This window comes from Fundulus heteroclitus, chromosome 17 (assembly GCF_011125445.2).
Source record: "Fundulus heteroclitus isolate FHET01 chromosome 17, MU-UCD_Fhet_4.1, whole genome shotgun sequence".
Classification (NCBI taxonomy): Eukaryota; Metazoa; Chordata; class Actinopteri; order Cyprinodontiformes; family Fundulidae; genus Fundulus; species Fundulus heteroclitus.
In genome coordinates, this window is record NC_046377.1 from 19,480,544 (window position 1) to 19,505,380 (window position 24,837).

The window sequence follows — 24,837 nt, forward strand, 5'->3', positions numbered from 1 at the left end:
AATATTAAGTCCAGACTTTGTCTAGGCAATTCCACAACTTGTTTTTTTTTTTTTTTTTACCTTTCAAAGTTGAAGTTGGTGGTGAGAATGAAATCACTGTCCAGCTTCATAACCAGAGTTACGTGCTTGAGCTTAAGGTCACAAACACCTGGCCAAACATTCACATCCATGGTTTTCCTGTAGAAATAATAATCCACAGTTCAATTAGAGGACTTTCACATCCTGAAGTAGCAAAATCTTACCAAACCGTTACACTGCCACTACAATGTTTGACCATTGGTATGACATTCTATTCCTGAAATGCTGTTAGTTCTAGATCAGATGTAAAGGGACAAATGTCTTCGATAAAGTGTCGCACTCTCCGTTCTGCACATTATCAATCTGGGATGCTCCCATTGAATTTGTTTGCGGTATGAAATTAAAACATAAGCAGCAGCTGCTATGAGACACCACAAGAAGGTAAGCTAGTCGAGGCACTTCTTGCTGTTCTTACCAAACAGATGCGATAGCAGCAGCTACGTGTGCGTCCTGCTGCACTGCCATGTTCACTGCAAAAAGAGAACTGAAAATAAGTAACATTTTCTTAAAATGAATATATTTGCCCTTGATTTGAGCAGATAAATAAGATTATCTGCCAATGGAATGAGTATTTTTACCCCTAAAATAAGATAATTAGACATCCTGCACTTGAAATAAGATGATGGAGATGAGTTGTTCCTATTTGAAGTGCAAAAATCTTGTTCCATTGGAAAATAGTCTTATTTACCTGCACAGATCAAGGGCAAATACATTCATTTCAAGAAAATTTTACTTATTTTTAGTTCTATTTTTGCAGTGTTTATGTTGGTTCCGCTGTTGGCTCAACTGCTCTTACTTTCGTCGCAGTGGTATGTCCCGCCTTAAACCAAAAATACTGCAACGTCATTGGCCAGAACCTTTTTTTGGTTCGGAGACAAACAGAGACAAAAAGTGGGAGCGGTACAAGATGGATTCTCGTGTGCTTGTGAACGCACAAATAGCGCAAGAATTCAGCTGGTAGACAAGGTTAAAGACAGCTACCAGGCCAGCTCGCTCATCTGTTCTTGAATTACTTTAACTCTGATTGTCTACTATATTTTAGACCATTGCGTGTTGTTAAATAGACTTTGTTCTTGATTCTACAGGTCTAACAGTAATAATTCCTAGGCATAGCTTTTTAAATTAAACTCAGCTCCCCCAAAATGCAGAAGAACAAAGTTAATAAATTATTCTACAAAGGGGTGATTACTTCTTACAACATGCCCAGGTTTTTTTTTTTTTACTTAAGTAAAGTTAATTCAAAACTATTTTACAGCACCATCCCATAAACATTATGTTCCTTTTCTCCACAAGAAGCTTTATGTTGAACTGAACTCCATAAACCAACATTGTTTGTGGCACAATCCAAACCAGTTAAACTGAAATTCAAAAACCTTCCACTGAAAACCCAACGTGATACCATTTTAGAGTTTAGAGAGAAGCGACTTGAGGTCATGAGGTTGGGCGTGTACGGAGGGAAACACGAGACGAATGTAGAGCACGATAAGTTTGCACACATAAATGTGGCTGTGTATGACTGATCGGATATGACTGCAGGCTTCATGTGGTTCTGTGGAAATAGATGAGGCACAAAATCTAGGTAAGAGCAGGGCCAAGGAGCGGCAATAAAGCAAATGTGGATAAATAACAGAAATGGGTGTGAGCCGGTAAAAATATTCGGTTGCTGTTCACTGATAGCTCTCATTGGACCTCTGCACACCGACCGTGATCTGCAGCAGCTGCCAATTCTGGAGTCATGTCCAAGTTCCTAACGGCTCCCTAGATACATGTTCTCGTCCTCCCCCACGTCTCTCCACTCTCTCTTTCCTTTTCTCCACGTTTTCTGCAAGCTCGAGCTCAATTACCAGTAAACTCCATCATTCCAGCTGCTACTGAGTGCGGTTAGGCAGAAGCAACAAGCTCGGCATCCATTTTAATTAGGCTGCATCTTGGTATACGCAAGCATAGTGTGATATGCACATACAAAGACCACAAACACAAATAATTCAGGCCAAAGAAGCAGACTATGGCACAGTCATATGAAAAAATGAGGACTATATGACACACTTTGTATTCCTAACATATTTAGATAAATTAGGCCACCCTCACATTTGTACTTGCTTAAACTGGCTTAAATCCCACATGGGTGTGTCACATCAGGTCAACATGATGATAGCGTTGTTACTCAGCATTCCAAGCAAGATTCACCCTCTTTATATCCTGTGCTCCTGGTTCTTAAAGTGGTAGTGTACACCATGGTGAGACCTAAAGAGCTTTTCTGAGACCTACGGAAAGTAGACTGTAGCACCTTAAATCTCCTACAGAGGTTTGAAAAGCAGCCTTTCCACTAGACAGAAAATGTTCGACAAATGGAGAATATTCGAAACAACTACCAACACAAAGTCCGGCCTTCCAGTTCATCCTGAAAGCAGACCGCAAGATGCTGAAAGAAGTCTCAAGCTACTGTTTATGTGAAACATCATGTCTTTACAGTCAGAAATGACAGACTGAAGAGAGATGAAAGTTGGGAATTTTTATTTTCTTAGAAAAATGAAGGCCAGACCGAAGTTTTCCGGTCAGAACTTAGTGGAAAAAAAAGATCTGTGTTTGGCATAACTCAAATACAGTGTTCCAAGAAATGGATCTCACAGACCAAAAGGAGCACAGAGCTAGAAGGTTCATGGTTTGAGGATGCTTTTCTCATCGAGAACCCACCATCAACTCTACCATGTATCCGATGGTTTTGGCGGGAAATATGAGACCAAAGACAATTAAAGCAGAAGCAGAACCGGACACTGCAATTTTACAATGACCCGAAACGTACCAATGAATCCACCAAGTCCTGGGCCGGGTCAAAGCTCAGATCTTAATCTAACTGGGATGCTGTGGTGTGAAATCAAAACGGGTTGAACATTAAAAAAGACTCAGAGATAAAAGTGATGAGTGTTAAAAAAAAAATAAAAAAAATCTCATAAGACTTTTATTATAGGAAGTGTCTTATTGAAATTATTCCAACCAATGAAGGTAAGGCAAGATGTTTGGCTGGTAGGATGGTTTTAGTTTTATATAATTATGGTGGCACTGCTTTCCAAATAGTTAAATTTATCCATCTTGTGAGTCAGGGCAAAGTGTAGCTGCTTTCATTCAGCCATCTGATTTGAAGTGCACATCAACAGGTACAGTTTGGGCGGTGGGACAGCTTTGCATTACTGTTCTTCTAATTTAACTAGAAGAACTTTAAGGAGCGTGGCACACACATTTTTTGTTTTAAAGCAAGAAAAAAGCCCATGCTTCTATGATTCATTGAGTATCGCTGACCCGTTTTCCCCATTGGTCTCAGTGCCCCACCAGTGAGCACGGGGATTATTGTGGGTCAGTCATAACTGACTCATAACTCAGATGAGGCTGAAATACAGCCTCATCTGGAAAATTATTCAGGAGCAATAAATGTGCTGCGGAACTGTCGTTCACTTTCTGATCATACCTGGGGGGAAAAAATCTAGGAAATACCTAAAATATTTGATCAAAGTTTGTTGTCTTAGAGGTAGAATATGCTTGCATTTTGTATAAAGAAGCTAAAATTAATCTTACCAAGTTTAATACAAGACTTTGTTCACAGTATCCAGGATCGTTTACAAAATTGAGATGTTCTATGCATGAGGGTGGATTTTGGTAAATTAAGTAAATGTTCACATCTATCCCACCACATTCTCTGGTTCCTTCAACTTTAAAAATAGTTTTAAGACTGAGAGGAAAGGCTGAAGAATGTCAGAAAAACCAAAGCAAACCAAAAACCTTCCTCTTCCTACTTTCAGTCTAGTTAATGTGATTATTACAGCCGCCTGCTGGTGTCCAACACATCGGTTCACATAATTAGCCGCTCTGTGCTCAAAGTTGTCTTTCCAGACAAGCCCCCTTTACTTTTAAAGAACATTTTTAGCTTTGTCCGACGCAAATTTTTGTTTTTGACATCTTTGCTGGAAATAAATGTTTAGCAAACCCCTACTTTGTGAAAAAAATGTTTTTTAAACTTTGCAGAATAAACTCTTTACTGAAGATTTGCTCAATCCAAACAAGAAATGAGAAAACTCAGGCTATAAGATGAAAAGAAATCAACATCTGCTTACTATCTATCCATCATAATTATACATCCCTCCAATAAATCCATCTGTCCATCATGATTAAAGTCCATCCATCCTTCCTACTATCCATCTGTTTGTTGTTGCATCCATTCGTTTTCCTCTCCCCCTTTTCCTTTTTTTAGCTTGTTTTGAATTTTTGCTGATAAAACTGAAGACTATCTGACATTATTTCACTGAATATTTGTTTTCAAACTTTAAAAGTGAGCTCAAAAGGACCGGGAACTCTGGGAGTTGTATTTTCTAGGAAAGTGATTTCTCTGGATGACTTGTGTGCAAAGTTGGGTGAAGATTATGAAACAGAAATCTAAGAGTTATATTTGAATTCGGAGTCTGATTTACAAAAGTAAAATATCTGATTTGTTAGCCCTTTAGGGGGGAATCCAGACGTTATTTTTCTCTCAGAACAAATTACCCTTTTTTTTTTTATTCAATTTAGAAAGTTGTAAGAAGAGTTTTCCCATGTTGAACTTTTCATGTACGTCTCCTTGTTCTTCTTCTCTGTCACGTTCCAGCACGGCTGTGGGAACTTTGTGCGTGTGGTGCAGCCCTTCAACAGAACCCATCTGTTTATGTGTGGCAGTGGAGCCTACAGCCCCGTCTGTGTGTACATCAACAGAGGCCGAAGACCCGAGGTGGGTTCCCGGTGATGGATTCTCTTCATTACACAAACAAACTAGTCAACCGCAGCGGAGGGACTAAAAACCCTTTTGGTCGGCTATTAGAACATACCATTGCAGGCTTTTTGGCTGCGGAAAACACTACATCTGGAAATGTATGAATTGTTTGACAACTAGTGCGTTCTAAATGGCGATAATCACATCATAGCGTTAGTGAACTAAGCATTGCCGTATGTTTTTAACAAGGTGTTAGATTCCGTAACGCCCGAAGAGCCAAGTTTTCCTGTTGTCAGTTAGATGCCTCATGAGATGAGAGGGAAGAAGAAGGAGGAGGAAACTGCAGGTTCTGCAGTTTTTCTGGGCTCCCGCATCCGGCCACGCAGCCCTGGAAGAACAAGCGGCGACGCGGTCCAGGAGAAAAGTGCTCACCGGGTGAACAGCGTTCATCCGCCAAGCGCTGCCAAACGTTAATAAGCGGAGAGAACCAGGCTCTCTCCACACTGTGGAGTCTTTTGTCATCGGGGGGTTTTTGTTTGAAAGGGCGGACTGCTCTGTTTGCAAGCTCTGAGCTCAGTCATGTCGCCGCCTCATGAAAAGAGATCTGTTGAGCATGAAGAGTTGCTGAAGTGGAAAGTTCGGGGCGCTCCTTTTTGGACACTTGTTCTTTGAGGGTGTCCCATCTTGATGTGGTGTTTTGGAAAGTCAATAGGATGGAGATAGACAGCTTTTTACCAGCTTTTATGCACCATATTATTGATAAATAATTACAGTTTTTTGTTAGTTCAGACATATAATAATTTATTCCATCTTTAAAACTCAGATTCCTTAATGCTACCTACATCTGTACCTTACTTTTAGATTTCCAGTGTCCGGTATCTAAAATCACACCGGGTACAAAACACGCTTTTTTGCTCTAGTTCCAAGATATGAAAGTAGTTTTCTGTCTTGCAACAAACTGTGCTGCATGATGGAAAATCGCATTTATTTTATTCAGCTATTACCTGTGGCTAAAAACGTTGCACTTTGAAAAAAAACTTCAAGCTATAGGCATTATAATGAGGGTTGTGACAATATAATAACTTCAAACTGCGAAATATGGGACCAAGTCTCAATGCTTGTCAGAAAAATGCAACAGACATTTTTAGTTCGTAAAAACAGATTTATTTTTAAGGGAAACGCTTCAAAAGTACGTCTACCACATCTATTAGTTTCTCTGGAAGCTTTAAAGCAAAAGTGAAAATCCAACTTTTTTTCTTTCTTTTTTTTTTCAAAACCACCGGTGCCAATATTACTGTGGCTCCAAAACAATTCCTAAAAATGAATGTAACTGCAAGATTTTATAGTCATTTGTTCTTTTTCAAGTTCATTAGAGTGTCTGGAAACTTTGAATCAGTGAGCCACAGCTTCCTGTTTCTCTGAGTAATAAATGTGATGTTAAAATAAAGGCCCTATAATTCTTAGCCACTTGTAAAAACGACTCTGCCTTTCAAGAACCACAGATCTGTTTCGATTTTAATGAGCAGTAATATGGTTGGGTAGAGGGGGAATCTCACTGACATAGAATTGCAGTATTTTCTGCACCGTGAGATCATATTATGGCAATAAAAGCTTACTTTATTCTAAAACATCTGTATCAGGGGTGCCAATAAAAATAAAGAGTGCTGTAAATACTTTCTCTGTTAAAGTACAAATATGTGCTTTGGTCACTGCCAACAGTCCTTAAACATCATCTGTGCTGCAAATTGCATTTCCTCAAATAAAATACCAGATCCATCATAATATTATGTGGTTTTATGTATACTGGTTATACTTTTGTCCATCACTGTAAGTTTTGGCTCAACAGGAAGATGAGTTGCAGGAAGCGAAGGCAAATATTTCTCTGTTAAAAGCATGGCGGCAAATAAACCGGTAACAAATGCTCACGGCTGGATAACCTTGAGTAAAAACACCAGAGTATCAGGATGTCTATGCAAAAGTTTACTTCAATGAGTGCCTGATAAAGATTCATTGTACGTGGAGAAAAGTATCCCGAGCCTTTAGTCGTTGTGATTGTGATGATTATGGCTTACAGAGAATGAAAAAAACCCAGATTAAGTGTCTCAAAAATGAAAACGTTGTGAAAAATGTTTAACATTGGAAACTCAGGATGTCACTCCCTGATTAGCTAGTTAGCTAGAAACACCTGCAAGGCTTCTCTTTCTAGACGAAAGTATATTCTGTATTTCATTTGGAAATCAAGTCCCAAAAGACCGGAGGAAGAGTAGAGAGGCACAGAATCCAGTTTGCTTGAAGTCCTGTGGGAAATTTCCAGTCAATGATGATTTGGGACGCTATCAAAGCAAACTGGACTTCCATTACACCTCAGCAGAACCACAGGCCGAGTGGCCTCCATGCCACGCCGCACCAATGCAGTAAGTCAAGAAGCCAGACATTTCTATTTAGAATATCCTTCTTATTGATCCTGTGTAATATATATATATTATATATATATATATATATATATATATATATATATATATATATATATATATCTTCTAATATAGTTAGAATCATCAAAATTACAATGAATAAAGGCCTGAAACATTTCACTCTGTCTAATGAATCCATATAAAGTGAGTTTCACTTTCAGAAATGAGAGACAAAAACAAGTTGTTTTTTTTTGTTTTTTTTAGCTGTAGCTGTCCTAGTTTGTTAGGAAAAACATCCGCCGTGTTTCTTGTTCCTTTAACGCCAATCAGTCAAGCATTTTCCTTGTGATCTCTCTAAAAGGATTTAACGTGGTTATGGTGTCGTGGAAAAAAAAAAAAATCATCGGCTTTGATACGTTCAAACCTTTTAATACTTGAGGCACCCAGCCTTACCTCTAGTCATGCCAGGAAAAACACTATAATATGTGGCGTGAAGTTATAAGGGTGTTATATTTGCTGTTATCGTCGGTGATCCTCAACAAGCTTAAAAAGAATAACCTTAAGTGCTAACATCTGTTGCAGACTTGATGATATTTACAGACATATCAACGTTGCATCTGTCCAGAAATGGGCAGCTACAGACAATAATGTTAGCACAGCTTGTAGCCTTTGACTTGAAGCGTGTCCCGAGGAATTTCTAACACTTTAACGTCTTTCTTCAAGCCAAAAACAACAGGAAGAGAACTGAGAGCTAAAGAGACTAAAGAGACAGGCCAAGGTGTCAAATGTGCCTCCTTCTCTGTCCTCAGGGTGCCAAATTACAAATTCACATGACATACATGGTAGGATGTTCTGAAACGTCCAAAAATCCTTCCTATTGGCAAAAAACAGTCAAACATTCAGGTCAGGTCCCGATAGATATCTAAAATATTTAGGAAGGGGGGGGCGTCTTCTTCGTCCTTTACAACATGAAGAGGCTCCATCCAGGAACCTGCCAGCTGCAATATGTCCACCTCCACGAGCCTCTGGCAAACAGAGCCGTTCTCCTGGATTAATACTTCCTCGCTGATGTCATCCAACACACCACATCCTAATGGATGGGACAGGAAGTGCTATAATTTAGCCGGGTTGCTCTTGGCCTGTCGGGCCTGCAGCGGGGAGGGTGTTGCTGTTTGGCAGCATGTCGGCTCTGAGCTGGAAAGATGGTCGTCCAGCACATCGGCGGGGAAATTCCTCGTCTCTGCTAAAATGAAATGTTATTTTAGTGGCCCTCATGGCACGGTTAAGGTAAACCGAAGCGGGCCCGGGTCTCTGTGCGTTCTTTAAATCAAGCGGAAGGAAAACCCTGCCTTCTTTTCGTGGACGTTTGTTTCACTCATGCTGAATTTTATTGTACACTGAAGGACTCATCTTCCTGACTTTGTCTTCTTTTGTTGTTTTTTTTTTCTTTGTGACAGGAGCAGGTGTTTAACATTGACTCCAGAACAGAACCAGGGAAGGGGAGGTGCTCCTTCAATCCTCAAGTGAACACAGTGTCTGTCATGATCAGTAGGTGCCTTCGTCTCGCTCTGCTTTTTTTTTTTAATGTTCTCCGCCTTCGCTGCGTCGTGTTTCATTAACGTCGGTGAAAATAGTTCCCTGGTTTTTGCCTGCGGGCCGTTAACGGTCTGGGGAGCCTGTGGTCAGGAATGTGCTTGGGATTCCAGTCTTCATTTGTTTTTAAATGAAATTTAGAAATAAATGAAATATTCAGCACCATGTCATTGATAAGTTGGATTTGCTTTGCAAGCGGCCACCAAAAGGCCTAAATCTCACATTTTCATGTTTGGACCGGTTTACTAAAATCTCTTCCATTTGCTAAATGCTGGAATAATAACTAGGAGAACTTGATTTAAATACAGAACAAAGGCAGGAATGCAACACCTTCAGACATCTGGAAACGTCAGCCAAGGATGAATCCGACTTGTGGAGGTCCACAGCTGTCTTCCTGATATATTTGCTGGTTTATTTAAATTTTCTCATGGTGTCAAACGGGGAAAGCAGCGCGTTTCAGGCGCTGACTTGTCAAATATCCACAGGTGGGCCTCCAATTAACTCCAATGTTGTGAATTATCAGAAGCTTACAAAGACATTTAGAAAATAAAAAAATGATTTTGTTGACCCTGGCGCGCCTAAAACAGGAAAATTCAGTTTATTCTGATATAATGTCGGATAGCGGCAGGATAAAAAAGGTAATGTGTGTCTCTGGTTTCCACTTTTTACTTGAGACAGTTACACTTGCACATTTGCAGAGCCAAACACGTTCAGATAGATGTGCTGCTATAGTCCTGATCTTAAGGCAAGCACAAAACCCGACTCTGGTACGTTTTTAATATTCAAAAACACTGAAGGGAGAGACCAGAGAGTAAAACCAGAAAAACAGTGCTCTAAAATCTTAATTTGTGCGTGTAATGTTATAAAAACCGAGCATACTAACAGTCTCTGCTTCATTTACACGCTGGTGGTCGTCAGTCCTGTCCCTCGTTATTAAAAGTTTCGGTAAACTTTTAATGAAATGCGCAGAACATTCCCAGTAATTAAGGCTATGAGTTTGGAAATGCTAAATTGAGTATTTGCTCACAATTTTGTTTCACAGAGAAACCCTTTACTAATTAGCTAATTGAACTAGTTTTTTTCCTCTGAACTTGAAGTGGAACATTAAAAAAAAGAAATTATTGCCTTTACATTTTACTTGGTTTTCATGTAATTAAACAGTAGATTGTACTTCCAGTTTCTGTCCAGCGACAACAGTCCAAGGAGTGATATCTTCTCCAGGTTGAACCCGACCGACTCTTTGATCCGATTGGTCGCGGGGTGTTGGGTTGCTTTTCATGCTACGCGTCGCGCCCCTCGGCTCGGCTTTCTGACACCTGAGCATTGCCGTGGCAGCAGCTTTCAGGCCAGGGAGCCTTGCATGAGGTCTGTAAGGCCGCTCCGGAGTGGAATAACCTTTGGGGGGCAGAAAGGAAGTGAGGTCAAACTGCTGTGAGCGTGCTGAGACAGCATCCACTGCCTCACTGGATACAATCAAGCTTCTGGGCTTAATTAAATCCCTTTTTAATCTGTTCATCAGCAGGATTTAGGCCCTCTGTGACTGTCTGAGTGCCGTTGGCATCTACCTTTTTTTTTAGCAAAGCTAGCCTTTTTCTCGGGTTTATTCGTTGCCTTGCAAAAGTATCCAAACAACTTTAACTTTTTTTTACATTTTGTCCTGTTATAATTACAAACCTCCCTGAATTCTGAGATCTTGCATAATAGATAAGCATTTTTTTATGAAGGCCTCATGAGTAAATCTGCCGTTTCCTTTCTTTTTTTGTTCACTGCTTTGATTATTTTTTTGCTTAAAGCTACATAAATTACATACGTATGTTGGGTTGTGCATGTTTTAGAAACCCAGTACACGTGACAAACTTAATAAGTCTCCGTTTAATGCTTTTGAACTGTGGGATGGACTTCAAATCATGACTGGAATGTAAAACTCAAAGTTTGTGTGGGTGTTTCAACGACACTCACAGTTTCGAAGGCTGACTAAAGACCTGATTGTAGTAACAAGCGTATATTTCACGTCTTTCCATCTGTCCGCCATGTTCTTTCACTCACAGCTTTAGGTTTTCTGGTGCACCTCTCTACCAACTCTCTGCCTCTAGAGACTGAAATTGTTGCCCTTTCATATTTGCAAAATAGCTCAATCTCAGTCTGAACGGATGAATTGCCTTGAACAGCAATTTCTCAATGTTTTGTTTTTTTTTAGGCTGGACTTTGACTGGACCGTTCTAACGCATAAACATGTTTTGATCTAAACTCTGCGGCTGCAGCTTTGGCTGGAAGTTGCATCTACCCTAACTTAGCTCCATCCATCTTTCCAGATTCACTATCCCTACTGAATAAAAGCACCCCGCAGCATGATGGAGCCGCCATAGTTAGCTTTTTGCCATTCATGGCATTCTGCGTGTAGGCCAAAAAGTTGAATTTTGTTCTCATCTGAGCAGAGCTCCTGCCTCATCCCGATTACTGTGTGCCCTACACGGTTTCTGACCAACTTTAAACAAACTACTTAGGGTTCTTCTCAGAGAGTTGTACTGGGATTAAATCACACAAACGTTGACTCTAATCTCTAATTGCCTTGTGTGTGCGTCGTAGTAAAGAGGCATGAAAAGAAATGCGCACACTGTTCAATATTTTATTCGTAAAACCCTTTTCCTTTCACTTCCCAATGCACCAGCCTGTCTTCGTCTGCGTCATAAGACCCAAAGAAGATCTACTAAGATGCTGTTTTGCTCCCCAAAAAAGCCGTTTTTTTGTGAAGGAAAAAAAAAGTTGGATTGCTCTTTTTATGAACAAAACATTGCCATGTTTAGCTCTGCGTGCTCATTTTTTGCTTTAAATTTAATAAATCCTGACGTGTTGAGAGTAATCCGGTGCCTGCGTGCCTTCCTGCAGATCAGGAGCTGTTCTCAGGCATGTACATCGACTTTATGGGGACAGATGCTGCCATCTTCAGGAGCCTGACCAGGAGGAACGCAGTGCGAACAGATCAGCACAACTCCAAGTGGCTCAGTGGTGAGACCACTTGACTGGCAAATGAAGAACCATTAATGTGTTTACACAAAAAAAAAAACATCATAATGGAGATCCCTGCGTTTCTGTTTCATTTAGAGCCGATTTTCATCGACGCCCAGTTCATCCCGGACGGAACCGACCCAAACGATGCCAAGTTGTACTTTTTCTTCCGCGAGAGGCTGACGGATAACGACGGAAACACCAAGAACATCCACACCATGGTTGCGAGAGTGTGTCCGGTAAGTGTCTTGACCTCCAGCCCCCTTCGTTGATTTGTGGCTCGCCGTTACCAAACGCAGCTTCTGCCTCCAGAATGACACCGGAGGGCAGCGCAGCCTCGTCAACAAGTGGACCACCTTCCTGAAGGCCAGAATGGTGTGTTCGGTCCTGGAGGAGGACGGCACGGAGACGCACTTTGATGAACTTGGTGGGTAAACAAAAAAAGGGGACACCCTTTATGTTTTTTGTTGCTTTTCTTGCCCTCCCTGACTTCATGCTTTCATGCCCGGGCTGCGAGACGAGCTCAAACATCCTTTGTAGCTCTGAAAAGTCGTCCGCCAAGAACCCGAAATCCACAATCATTTTTTTTAAAAAGCTGGCCTCCGATGTTTAAAGGTTCCCAGCAGTTCGTTTTTCCATAAACACGCCACAGAACGTCCTGTGTTTAATCTGGATTTGGATTTAAGATTGTCAGATCTCCGAACAATATTGCCTTTGCGGGCCTTGCGCTCATTTCCGAGCATATTAGCTTTTCCTCCGCATGTCGGGACAGGAAAACATGAAGTCACTTGTGCGTTCATACCTTGTTGGTGACCTGAAGGATGAGGAGGGATGGGGTTGAGTTTGGAAATTGGGCATCTGTTTTCCCTTACAGAGAGCGTGTTTTTGCTGGAAACGGATCAGCCCAAAGGCCTGCTGGTGTTTGGAGTCTTCACGTCCACAAGGTGAGGCTGGTGAAGCCAACTGTAACATTCCTGCAGGCATCTGTGGTTGTGCTGATTTACTGAGTGGGTAACAAGATGAAGGGCTTATAAAAGCAACATGCCATCACATTGCTCTGTTTTTATTAGATTTATGCACCCTCTACAATGATTGGTACCCTTATTTTGCTCTGTAACATGGCTTCCCTTGTCCCACAGCATCACAGATCCTCCACTGTACATAAAGGAGAGTCTATGAGGGTTTCCCATATATATAAACACAGCCTTCAGTTTGCTGAAATTCTAGTCTTGGACAATTTTTAAATGTTTAAAAAAACAAACAATCGAAGTTGCAGAACTGTTTTTCAAACTACAAACATTTCTGCTGGCAATGTTTCCCTGCATGCCTTTGAAACCACTCAGCCATCATGCTTTGAAGCAGCTCTCCCACATTGATTTTTGGGGATTAGTTTTTTTTTTTCCTTATAAAATGCTTCAACTAGGAAGGTTTCTATCCCCTTTGGTTGTATAATTTTTAAAGGGATACATTTTCGGGCCTGGGAATGGACGTGTCCACAAAAAGGCTCGACAGGTGAGCTCCTGTTAAAGTAGAAAAATTGCATGTTCTCTTGTTTTGCCCATTTAGAAGAGTGGTTCAGAGAATCTCTCCTCTTTGTTCTAGTTCTGCTCTGGGAAGACAGGATGTCAGGGATTACTCTTTAAAAGCACATTGACACCCAGCTCAGTCTAAAACTTGAAGTATTAGTTTAATAAATTATTTTGTTTATTTTATTAGAATTAGAAATGTATAAAACATTTTGCAGTGTGGGGTTTTAATTCCGCTTTGAGTGAATGTAGTAAAATAAAGGTTGGATTTGTCCACAGTTTTCAGTGTGAGATTCTGCTAAGGCAATAAAAATCGATTTCATTTTGAGGTATTATTCACATCTTTACAGGATGGGGGGGGGGCAATAAATGGAAACAGAGCTGTTCACAGGCGTCTGTCAGCCAAAGTCTCTGATAATGTGACTTTTACATCTGAAACACATTCTAAGATTTAAACTGTGTGTGAAAACTGGTTAATTTCAGTTGTTTTTATTGGGAAGAAAAATGTTAAATTGCTGTTTTTGGTAACTGACTTTCACAGCAAACATGTAAACATGTAAAAAAATAATACTAACAGTAGTATAACTGAAAAGGTCAAAATTAAATTATTTTTTTTTAATTTGCAAGGAGTCTAATAAGAATGAAAGACCAGCTTCATTGTCTAAAAATGAAAGGGTTTCCTCCTGCAGGAATGTAGTGAAATTAAAGCAAAGTATAGGATCTATAAACTGTATTATCCTCTGTGGCGACATAATAAACGTGTTATAATAACGCTGTAATAAACAGCTCAGATTCAGCCTCTAAACAGAGTCGAAAGCCTGGTGGCTCAGACATAAAAGTCCCTTGATCCATTTGTCTTGATCCATAGTTGGTACTTTCTGTCTGGTTCTGGCCAACGCTGTCACAGATCTCATGTTCACTTGTTACTTCAGGATCATTGAAAGTTTACAGCAGTGTAGAAACCAAAACTCAGCGCTCCGTTTGGGTCGCTGAGCTCAAAATTGTTTCCACTCCATGTTTTCCTCTGTCTCTGCTTGGCACAGACAGATTTCGTTTCTTTGCCCAACAAAGCATCTTTTCTGCGTTATTCTGGGCTTGTTTTTAATGTCTGAGCCAAGCCGCATCGCGTATTTTAAGGAGGAAATAGGTGAGCTGCCTTCAGTGGCGTCTGACCGCAGCTCCTTTCAGGCTTTTTCAGCTCACGCATCCTCAGAGACGGAAAGTAAATGAAGAACAGCGGGAGTTTTTTTTTTTTTTTTGCAGGCTGGAGTCTCTGAGACGAGCCTCTGGGTTCCCGCTGCGGGGTTTAATTTAATACATGCATTGTATTCCCCCAGCTCCGTGTTCAAAGGGTCAGCCGTGTGCGTGTACAACATGGCGGACATCCTCACCGTCTTCAACGGGCCCTTTGCTCACAGAGAGGGGCCCAACTTTCAGTGGGTGGCCTTCCAGGGGCGCATCCCCTACCCGAGGCCGGGGACAGTAAGTTCATCTTTTCATTCTGATCATAGTTATTTTCAGTGCAATTAAGGTAAAAAAAAAAACAACTAATAATAGGAATAGGAAATAATATTATGAAGCAAACATAAGAGAAGTCCATGCAATATAAAATGTGTCAAATAATGCATTTCCATCTTTATTATAAACATATTATGTTTAGTGATTTTCCATTGTTTTATATCTTCTATGAGGAAAGTATAGTCATGGGGGGAAAAAGTAGATTATCACTGCGTCTGTGGGATTTTAAAGAGAAAGTGGAGACCAGGCACTGCCAATTAAATGCATTCATTAATTCATCATTAGTGTATTCAGGTGCAGTCACTCAATGAATTACAATATTGTTAAAACATTTATTAATGTCAGTAACACGGTTCACTAAGAGAAACACATGATTAACACAGACTGCTGATGTTTTAAAGCCTTTATTTCTGTTAATTATGACTTTTTTCCCCACCTCCAGCCAATAAAAACACATCATTTAAGATTAGGTTATTGCCTCAGACCAATAAAAAACGTTTCATGCAGAGATGGAGACTTAATGAAAGTTTTTTTTTTTCAAAAGGCACTTTTGATCTGACAAACAAGCCTCTTAGAAATGAATATTCTAATTTACTGAATACGACTGTATATAAAAGGAGGAGATTTTTTAGTAAATTGCTCGTCTTGAGCACATGGACGTGTCTCAACACAATGCCAGAGCGGTAAGGGATTATCAGATACGTTAGAAAAGCATAAACTATAGGGAGGATTATAAAGTTATTCTATCCTAAAAATAATAAGGCCATCATTTTAAACAGAGAAATATTTGGCAAACAGTTAAGTCAGCTGCCAGTCTTCCAGTGGGGGGACTTTGAAGCAAAGTAATCAAAGGCCAGATTGTTAGGTGGTCAGACTGAACAAGCATGGCGGATTTAGAGGGCTCACCTTCTATTTGTATAAGAAATCTTACAGCTCTACGTAGGTTTGTGAATCTGAATGAACTAGACTACATTTTATTTTTTGGTATATCTTAATCATGTAAAGCACTTTGTATTGTCTTGTACTGAATTGTGCTATATAAATAAATTTGCCTTGCCTTGCCTTGCCTTACAAAAATAATGTTTTTTGGGGCAAAGTAGAGATGTTTGGCCACATTGTCATAGTTGTGGAGGTCTGAATCCATTTAAATTAAATTCAATGTTGATTATATAGCGCCAATTCACAACACATGTCATCTCAAAGCATTTTCCAAAGTCAAATTCAATCAAATCCTCCAGATTGGTCAGAAAGTTTCCTCTCTAAGGAAACCCAGCAGGTTGCATCAAGTCTCTCCAAGCAGCATTCACTCCTCCTGAAAGAGCGTAGAGCCACAGTGGACAGTCGTCTACATTGTTGATGGCTTTGCAGCAATCCCTCAAACTGAGCATGCATGAAGCGACAGTGGAGAGGAAAACTCCCCTTTAACAGGGAGAACCAGAACCAGGCTCAGTGTGAACGCTCATCTGCCTCGACCCACTGGGGCTTAGAGAAGACAGAGCAGAGACACAGAAATCACAGAAGCTGACATTGACCCAGGAGTACTTTCTATGTTAGATGGTAATAGTGGATGATCTGTCTCCCCTGATGATGTCACAGCTGACAGAACGCCAGACCAGGTGTACCTTCTATAAAGAGAAAAAAGACAAAGAACAAAAAGTTAAAAGTTGAAATAACAACAAACAATGCAAAGTGGAGAACAGTAGGAGAACTCAGCAGAGTGAGAAAAATAGACCCTGATGACTTATCTTTTCTTTGAGAGGCTTAAAGACGAGTTGGATGTCAGTACAATCTATGTCCTGTGCTTCCCCAGTGTCCCGGAGGAGCCTTCACACCAGACATACACACAACAAAGGAATTCCCAGACGAGGTAGTGAACTTTGTACGCAATCATCCGGTCATGTTCAACGCCATCTACCCAGTGGGAAGGAGACCTCTGGTGGTACGCACCGGCGCCGACTACAAATACACCTCGGTGGCTGTGGACCAGGTCATTGCTGCAGACGGCAACTACCAGGTGCTCTTCCTGGGCACAGGTATGTTTGCACACCTGGTGTCACAGGTTGCACACACAGTCACGTCTCTTTGTGTCTGTTTTGTTCAGTAGTTTTTGCCAAAAATAAGATGAAATACATTATTTAAGACTAATACGCCTTTGAATTGGAACTTATGATGGAGATGGATAAAAAAGGACGTTGTCCTGGATAGGTAATAATATTAAAAATTAAATACTATTAAATCATTCAGTCTCCGGCATTCCTGAAGGAAAATATCCTTTTTAGAAATGTAAAACCTTTCAGTATTCTGCCCTCTGGCAGCATCAGCAATAACTCACATGGACTGTTAAAAAAAATAATAATAATTTATCGTAACACACTCATTTAAGCTCCTGCTACAAACAAGGATTAAAACAAAACTTGGACTTTCAACTATGGTGGCATGTACTGTGAATCACACAGATTAAAGTAAAAAAATATGTAACCTGTAAATAATGAATAACAAGTGCAGTTACTTAATTAGAAATCAATTTAATTTGCCTTTATTTTTGTCCTTTCATATGCAAACGAATCATTCTAAATTAGTTAATTTGTGATTTAATCTTTCTTATAAAGTGACTACAGCTTATAACTGGGCAGGTAAGGTGTCACCACAAGTTTGGCTCTAATGATGATTTATGTGTAACTCATTTCTAAGTGGAGTCATGTTGCACCATCAGGATATCAGATAAACAGATTAGAGCATGCAGAGGGTGATACCAAACTGATAAAGCTGGCAGAACAGCTTGACACGGCACAAACTTCTCCAGGAATATATGAAGCAAGTCGATTGCCTGAATCAACCCACGAGAATCGACCGAGTCATTCTGACCTGCTTTAAATTTTTCGGACTGTGAGCTCTTACAGTGCAATTATGCAAACACGAAAGTGACCCGAAACTCGTGCAAAGTACCTTTACATCACTGTAACTATAAGATGGTTGATACGTGGCAGAGGACAAGAAAAATAAACAATAATAAAACACCCTCAAAAATAAACAGCTGGTATAGCAAATAATTCCTTTTGCATTAAGTTGCAAAAGCATTTTTAAGTGAATCTGATTTTCTAGGAACTTTGAATCAACATTCCATGATTTTTTTTAGCTTTTCTGAGGCATAAATAATATGAAATAAAATGAAAAATGATAAAAACAGAACGGCTGGATTGAGACCTAGCGTTTATCTGGACACTTGGATCATTAGGGAGGCCATGTAATGCCCAGAGCTTAGTAAAGGAGATCTGCAGCTAAATCTTTCAAATCTGAATTATGCTACCGCTTGCAAAGACGTTAAAACAGCACAATTACACAAAGTAAAATAGTCGTTTTTAAAAGACTATAATTCATCCCAAAGTTACAGGGAATAAAAGATTGCAGCAAAATTTTACGAAAGAAGAAATGACAAAAGATCCAAATAAAAGCTTCCTGGCGGACGTCTAGAAAAAAAAATCAGAAAGCTACAAGACGGAGAATCACTTAAAACCGGTATGAGCAACCCCAACTAGAATATAAATGAGTAATAATGACTCATTACAGGGAGGCTTGAGATGACTCAAAGGGATACATAACCGTGTCAATTTTCTCACAGCGACGGAAAACATAAACTAAGACATAAGAGAAAAAAAAAAACACGAGTTAACGGGGCTCCAGATAAAAAAAAGAGGAAACCAAGAACAGAATATGACCTAAAAGGCGTAATTTATGACATAGTCTGTTACTTCAGGCATGGTGCAGCAGCAGGGTGTGGGCCCCAAGGACCCGCTGTACAGAACAGGGTGCAGGCCCCTCCCTTTCAGAGCACCTGACTTGTATTTTCATGCAGAACAGGTGCTGCGTTTATTTTTCTGGGCGCCTATGTTTTTGTTTACCGAGCAGCGCCCCTCTCTCTCTTTTTCTTTTTCTCTCTCTCTCTCTCGTTTGTTGCTCCTGCTTGGCTTCCTGAGGAGAAGCCAGCGCCGTCTAACCGTAGCTGCTCCCTGAAACGATGCTCTGACTCAGGGATGTGGGAGACGCTTTTTGTCAGTGAGCCGTTTCTGTTACTCCTCCTCACCTTCCTGCTCCACATCCTGACAACCCAGAGGATGATAAAGATGGCGGTGGCTGTTCTGGGGAGGGATGGTGACCGGTGCCAGTTTAGGAGATCCTAAGACAGGGGTGTCAAACATACGGCCCGCGGGCCGGATCCGGCCCGCCGAACAATTTAGTCCGGCCCTGTGGCCAAATGCATTATCATTATAAGAAAAAAAAAGTGTCCTGTCTGGCAATGTGGCAATAAGATGCCACAAAGAGCTCATCAGATTTGACTTTCACAAGTGGACAAGATAAAAGGAAGAGAATGATAAAACAATTATTGAAAAAAACATGTACTTTGTTTAATTGAAAATATGCAGTTCCTATATTGTCCACGAGGGGCGCTGTGTTTTAATTAGCAGATTAAGCTTCAGGTGTGGAAAAATTCAACTCATTTCTTAATTTTTATCTGTTTGATGTATTTTGTCATGCAGGACTGTGTTTTTAAGTTCCAAAAAATGTAAATAAATGTTTTTCAACATTGTATAATCACTGTGATCAGTTTCTTATGCATAATGCACAAGTAAATGTTTAACTGAGTAAAAGTATTGTTGAAATTGCACATACTTTTCTTAAAAACGCTGAGGTTATTCATAATATATTGTGTAAAAGTGAAATTAACTTAATATAAAAATCAACAAGTCCACATTTATTAGTTCTATTTAATCTTGCAATGAGTTTACTCGTGTGGCCCTCTTGAGATCAGATTAAGCTGAATGCGGCCCCTAGACCAAAATGAGTTTGACACCCCTGGTTTAAGGCCTTTTCCTGCCTAACATGATTTCCTCTCCACAGTCTGGGAATGTTGATCTTCTGTCCATCCGTCCTCTCTCTGCCATTAAAAGCATCACGAACCTTTGTGTTTACGCTTTAGACGTCCATCTCTACCATTAAAAATGCGCGAGGCCACACTGCCACCAACCACTGTGTCGTATTTCACTGAATGTTCGCCGTCGAGCTGTTCATGTTGTTAAAATCGTGACTTCGATGCAACTCTCTCTCTGCCCTCAGACAAAGGCACCGTGCAGAAGGTGATCGTGCTGCCAAGCAACCAGTCCCTGCATGAAGATCTGATCCTGGAGGAGCTGGAAGTGTTTAAGGTCTGAATGCCTCCCTTCTGTCTTTTTCTGAAAAACCCCTGACACAAGGAGGCGAAGGGCGCAGCTACAGAAGCCGGTTGGCACCGATAGTGCTGAGGCAGCGCGCACCGACGGGAAGGGCGCCGCCACGCAGAGGAGTCTAGATGTTGCCCCCCCGAGTGACCTTTTGCACATGTTGTTTTATCTTTGCTGGAATCTCAAGCTGCGATCGGCGTCTGATCGCGTCCAGATGCTCCCGACTCTTTTGATCGCCCCGGCGGCACCTGGACGGCGGCGCTCCGCGGGGCATTTTTCTGGAAACACAATAAATATTTCTTCGAGGAAGCCTGGATGCGTTTGTCTTGGACTTAACTTCCACTCTTTGTGGATAAACCAAAAATAAGCTCAGTAGTGGAAACACATTGCCTTGTTAAAATCTGCAGTTACTTTTGCCTCTGAAAAAACCATTTTGTAAAATCATGGCAGGTGAACAGATTTGAGTTCATTGTCTTCTGTACGAAGCCAATAATCCCTTCTTTTGCTGTTTTCCCATCCAGAATCGAGCTCCTGTTACAAATCTGAGGATCTCCCCCAAAAAAGTAAGCACCACAAACACCCTTTCTGTCACGGTTAACAGCTTGAATCGTCGCCTATTGTCTGTGATCATGTGCAACGTGTGGGAAAAGGAAAACCTCCTGGGGCGAGCCCAAAGGCGGAGGGAATAAATGTTTCGGCACTCGGCCTCATTTTTCCTGCCGGCCGGCCACTTATTAGGACAAACACGGAAGTGACATTTGAACTGTTTGCTTTTGCAGCAACAGCTGTACGTCAGCTCTGAGTTGGGGGTCTCGCAGGTCTCCCTGCACCGCTGCCACGCCTACGGCTCGGCTTGTGCCGACTGCTGCCTGGCCAGGGACCCCTACTGCGCCTGGGACGGACTGAGCTGCTCCCGCTTCTATCCCACGGGGAAAAGGTCTGTCGTTCCCTCTGAGGCGTGCATGGAAGCGGCTTATCTGACCCTGATTTGGTTTGAAGAAACGTGTGCATGCTGAAAATGTGGCGAAAAAAAAACACACACAAAAGCACATTTATTGCACGTTGGATGTTTTACTGGTTGTTCAGAATCAGCTTCATTCGCCAGGTTAGTGCACTTCAACGTGGAAATTGACTTTGGTTCCATTTTGCTCTTAATAAAGACATTTTCACTGAAGACGCTCTGTTGCTGTACAGCAGTCTGATGAAGAGGATGCTTGCGGTTATCCAAAATGCCCCCCCCCCCCCCATCTTGATTTCAGGGATCACCTACTGCAGTGCAAAAAGGGAACTAAAAGTTAGTAAAATTTTCTTGAAATTAGTGTATTTTTCCTTGATTTGGGCATGCAAATAAGATTATTTGCCAATGGAATCAGTATTTTGATGCCTAAAATAAGATAATTAGATACCCGGCACTTGAAATAAGATGGTGGAGATCAATTGTTCCTATTTTAAGTGCAAAAATCTTATTCCATTGGCAAATATTCTTATTTACCTGCTCAAATCAAGGAAAAATGCCATAATTTCAGGAAAATTTTACTTCCTTTTAGTTCCCTTTTTGCAGTGTGGGGGATTATTGGATGTGAGTGGTATATGCGAATGTGTGTACGCCGCCGTCTTTTTCTTTTTTTCAGTTTTTTTGAATAGTGTGCATTGGGAGTGGGGGCACTAGGTTTTTTTTTTAACCTGCTCTACAAAATATGATCATTTTAAATATGCAAATAAGACTATCTGTATTTAGCCACTTTTAATAAATACATTCCAATCAGACTTTAGTACAAAAAAGTCTCCAATTGAATTAAAGTCACTGGATAGATGTTTTTGATGTTGTACCCAACATTTAACTAATATTTTAACTTGTCTGTAATAATTATAAATAATACCTTGTTGGTTGGCAAAATCTTTCTTGAAATGCAATTAGGGGCAGCACAAAATCAGCACAGGGGCTGCAAATGGCCTCTGGGCCGCACTTTGGATTTGCCTGGTTTACAGTAATTACTACATTGTCACAGCAAAAAAAATAAATAAAGCCTTGCAAAAGTATTCCTTCCACTCTAATGTTTCCATCTCCACGCCAAGCAAGTATTAAAAAAAACTTCAGCGTGCTATGTTGGACTTTTCTAGAGTAAAACGACAGAATTTAGTGCAGAACTGTGAAGAGGAAAGAAAATCGTGCATAACATGAAAAATGTCTATGAAGATAAGTGTGAAATCTATGACATATAGAACCATTCAGCCCCTTTACTCTGATAATCCAGAAAAAATGTGAAAAGTGCAATTGTATTCAAAAGACATCTAAACCTAGTATATTTCCCATGAACCCCCTCCCCATAGAGTCCTGTGATTGTATTGTGAGAAAACACAGAAACGTTGAAGGGGTGCGGACGGTTTTGCTCGGTTTCGTCTGGTCATTTATTCTCTGCGAATGCTTGAATTAAGACGTTGCACCAAGTCCGGAATCAATGGGCAGAGCAGATTGTGTCCGGTAGCTGATGCATAATCCACGCAGCAAGAATAGAACAAGCTGTCTCCATGACTGGGATCCATCAGCGCACATTTGAGAGCACGCCATGTCACGTTCTCCACTCGCGTCGTTTCCTCCGTCCAGACGTAACCCACGGCGATCAGGAACCAGCGACACCGCACCTTTAAACCTGCTCGTCTGCGGTCTCTCTGAGGCCCAGCCGCGCGTCTCCCTACGGTTCGGTCGGTCCGGGGTCAAGTTTAGTTCGGTCCCGGAACAAAAGCCCCAGTTTCTGTGTTGTTGAGTTTGTTTCCTGCTAGAACCGCTCTGAAATATGTCAGCTGTTTGCTCCTTCCTCCAAGCTGTTGCGCATGACTTTGGCACCAGAACCTTCTAACACAGAACCAAAAGGATTTCTATCACTGTTGATTTTTATCATGGATTTATGTTCTGTGTTCATGTTGTTGTTTTTTTTTCCTCCCCCTCTTTTTTTAAAGGAGAAGCAGGAGGCAGGATGTAATGCACGGAAATCCACTCACTCAGTGCAGAGGATTCAATTTAAAAGGTATTTAAAACAAGTGATATAAGGTTACTTTTACACCTGCATTGAAAATTAATGTTTTTTTCTGGTTAATCTGGGCAACCCAAGCAACTATTTACAGATTATCAAGCTCTGGATAATGTATAGGGAGATAATTATTAAAGTACATTAAATTTTTCCTGCAGCAACATGACCACATCACTCTCCATAATAAGCGGCATCAAAGGGAATACTGAATGAAAAGGCTTCAAATAAATTCTTGTATATTTCATATTATGATATAATATCGCATGTGAAGAATTTTGATTCAGTGAGAGACGGAAATTAATCTTGTGGTGCACCCATTGACAAGTCATCTAAAATGAATGTAACTGAAGCAATTTTTCTAATTTATATTAAAGAACGTTTGGCTAACAATTTATGTTCCAAAGGCCATGGGAACCTCACTGGTTAACTCCTTAAAATAGATTACGGCGATGTATTAAGTTCCAGTGTGGTTGGCTCTGGCAATAAGAATAAAATCTCAGTCCAGGCCTCAATGCGAAATAAAATGTGTGGACTGTTAAAGACTCTGCACGATTTAGAGAGGTTAAATAAAGAGAAATGGTCTAACAGAAATATTTTCAAATGTTCAATATTCTCTTCATGAATAATTGAACTTAGACGGTAATGTGTAAGATCAGGCTACTTGCAGTAAAAGTTTTATTTCATTAAATGTTTGTTTTGGAAATCTTCATCAAGGCTGCCAATAGAGAGCTCTAACTCGGATGCATCTTTTTGCATCTTGAATCTTTATAGACTGAGACAAAAAACAAAATAGCTTTAGTGTTAATCCAAATTAACAACATGGCCTTAAAACCCACCTTTTTTACGAGAGCTCTTAATTGAACTCTTTCCCTTTTACTTATTTTCTTTGTTTATTTGACCTTTTTTTTTCACTTTTGTGTTTTTCATGCTTTCCATGTGTTTTTAATTAGCACTTACCTGTTTTACCATGTAGCACTTTGGGATTTGTATAAATATAAAGTGCATTACAAATCCAATGTATTATTATTATTATTATTATTATTATTATTATTATTATTATTATCATCATCATCATCATCATCATCATCATCATTATTATTATCATTATTATTATCATCATCATCATCATCATCATCATCATCATCATTATTATTATCATTATCATTATTATTATCATCATCATCATCATCATTATCATCATTATTATTATTATCATCATTATTATTATTATTATTATTATCATCATTATCATTATCATCATCATTATTATTATCATTATCATCATCATCATCATCATCATCATTATTATTATCATTATTATTATTATCATCGTTAGTATTATTAGTATTATTATTAACATGAACATGTATCCTTAAATTGGCAAAAACTTTGATTAAATATCCCCATTCAATAAATAAAACTACCATTATAGGGGAGGTTATTAATCTGATTGTGTTTTTGCAACAATGATGCTTATTTATAGAAACAGAAACTGCACAAATGTCTTAGTGTAACATAGATTCAGCCCATTAAACCGGAGCAGTTTACTGAGAGGAGAGAAATCTGCTGCTGCTACTCCTGTAAAGAGTCGACGTCTCTAAATTAAAGGCAGCTACAACGGCATGATGGGAAACTGAGTTGCTTTGTGTTATTTCTTTTGTGAAAAATTGTCTGGATCGGGGTTTAGACGAGACGCTGAAGCTTCAAACCGAGCTTCATGTCGAC

At 40.1% G+C, this 24,837-nt stretch overlaps 1 protein-coding gene across 2 annotated transcripts in view; it reads left to right on the top strand.

Annotated features, from left to right (window-relative positions):
* sema3c (sema domain, immunoglobulin domain (Ig), short basic domain, secreted, (semaphorin) 3C) overlaps positions 1-24,837 on the top strand; it is a 58,075-nt gene that overhangs the window by 27,750 nt on the left and 5,488 nt on the right. The window contains exons 5-16 of one of the 2 annotated variants that reach the window (XM_012854190.3): positions 4,712-4,831; positions 8,688-8,772; positions 11,704-11,823; positions 11,920-12,062; positions 12,136-12,250; positions 12,698-12,767; positions 14,687-14,831; positions 16,678-16,900; positions 19,980-20,068; positions 20,605-20,646; positions 20,863-21,020; positions 23,042-23,109. In XM_012854190.3, coding sequence (XP_012709644.3) covers positions 4,712-4,831; positions 8,688-8,772; positions 11,704-11,823; positions 11,920-12,062; positions 12,136-12,250; positions 12,698-12,767; positions 14,687-14,831; positions 16,678-16,900; positions 19,980-20,068; positions 20,605-20,646; positions 20,863-21,020; positions 23,042-23,109 — 1,378 coding nt within the window. Of the gene's footprint in view, positions 1-4,711; positions 4,832-8,681; positions 8,773-11,703; positions 11,824-11,919; positions 12,063-12,135; positions 12,251-12,697; positions 12,768-14,686; positions 14,832-16,677; positions 16,901-19,979; positions 20,069-20,604; positions 20,647-20,862; positions 21,021-23,041; positions 23,110-24,837 lie in introns of both variants that reach the window. The other variant, XM_012854189.3, reaches the window with a different exon arrangement.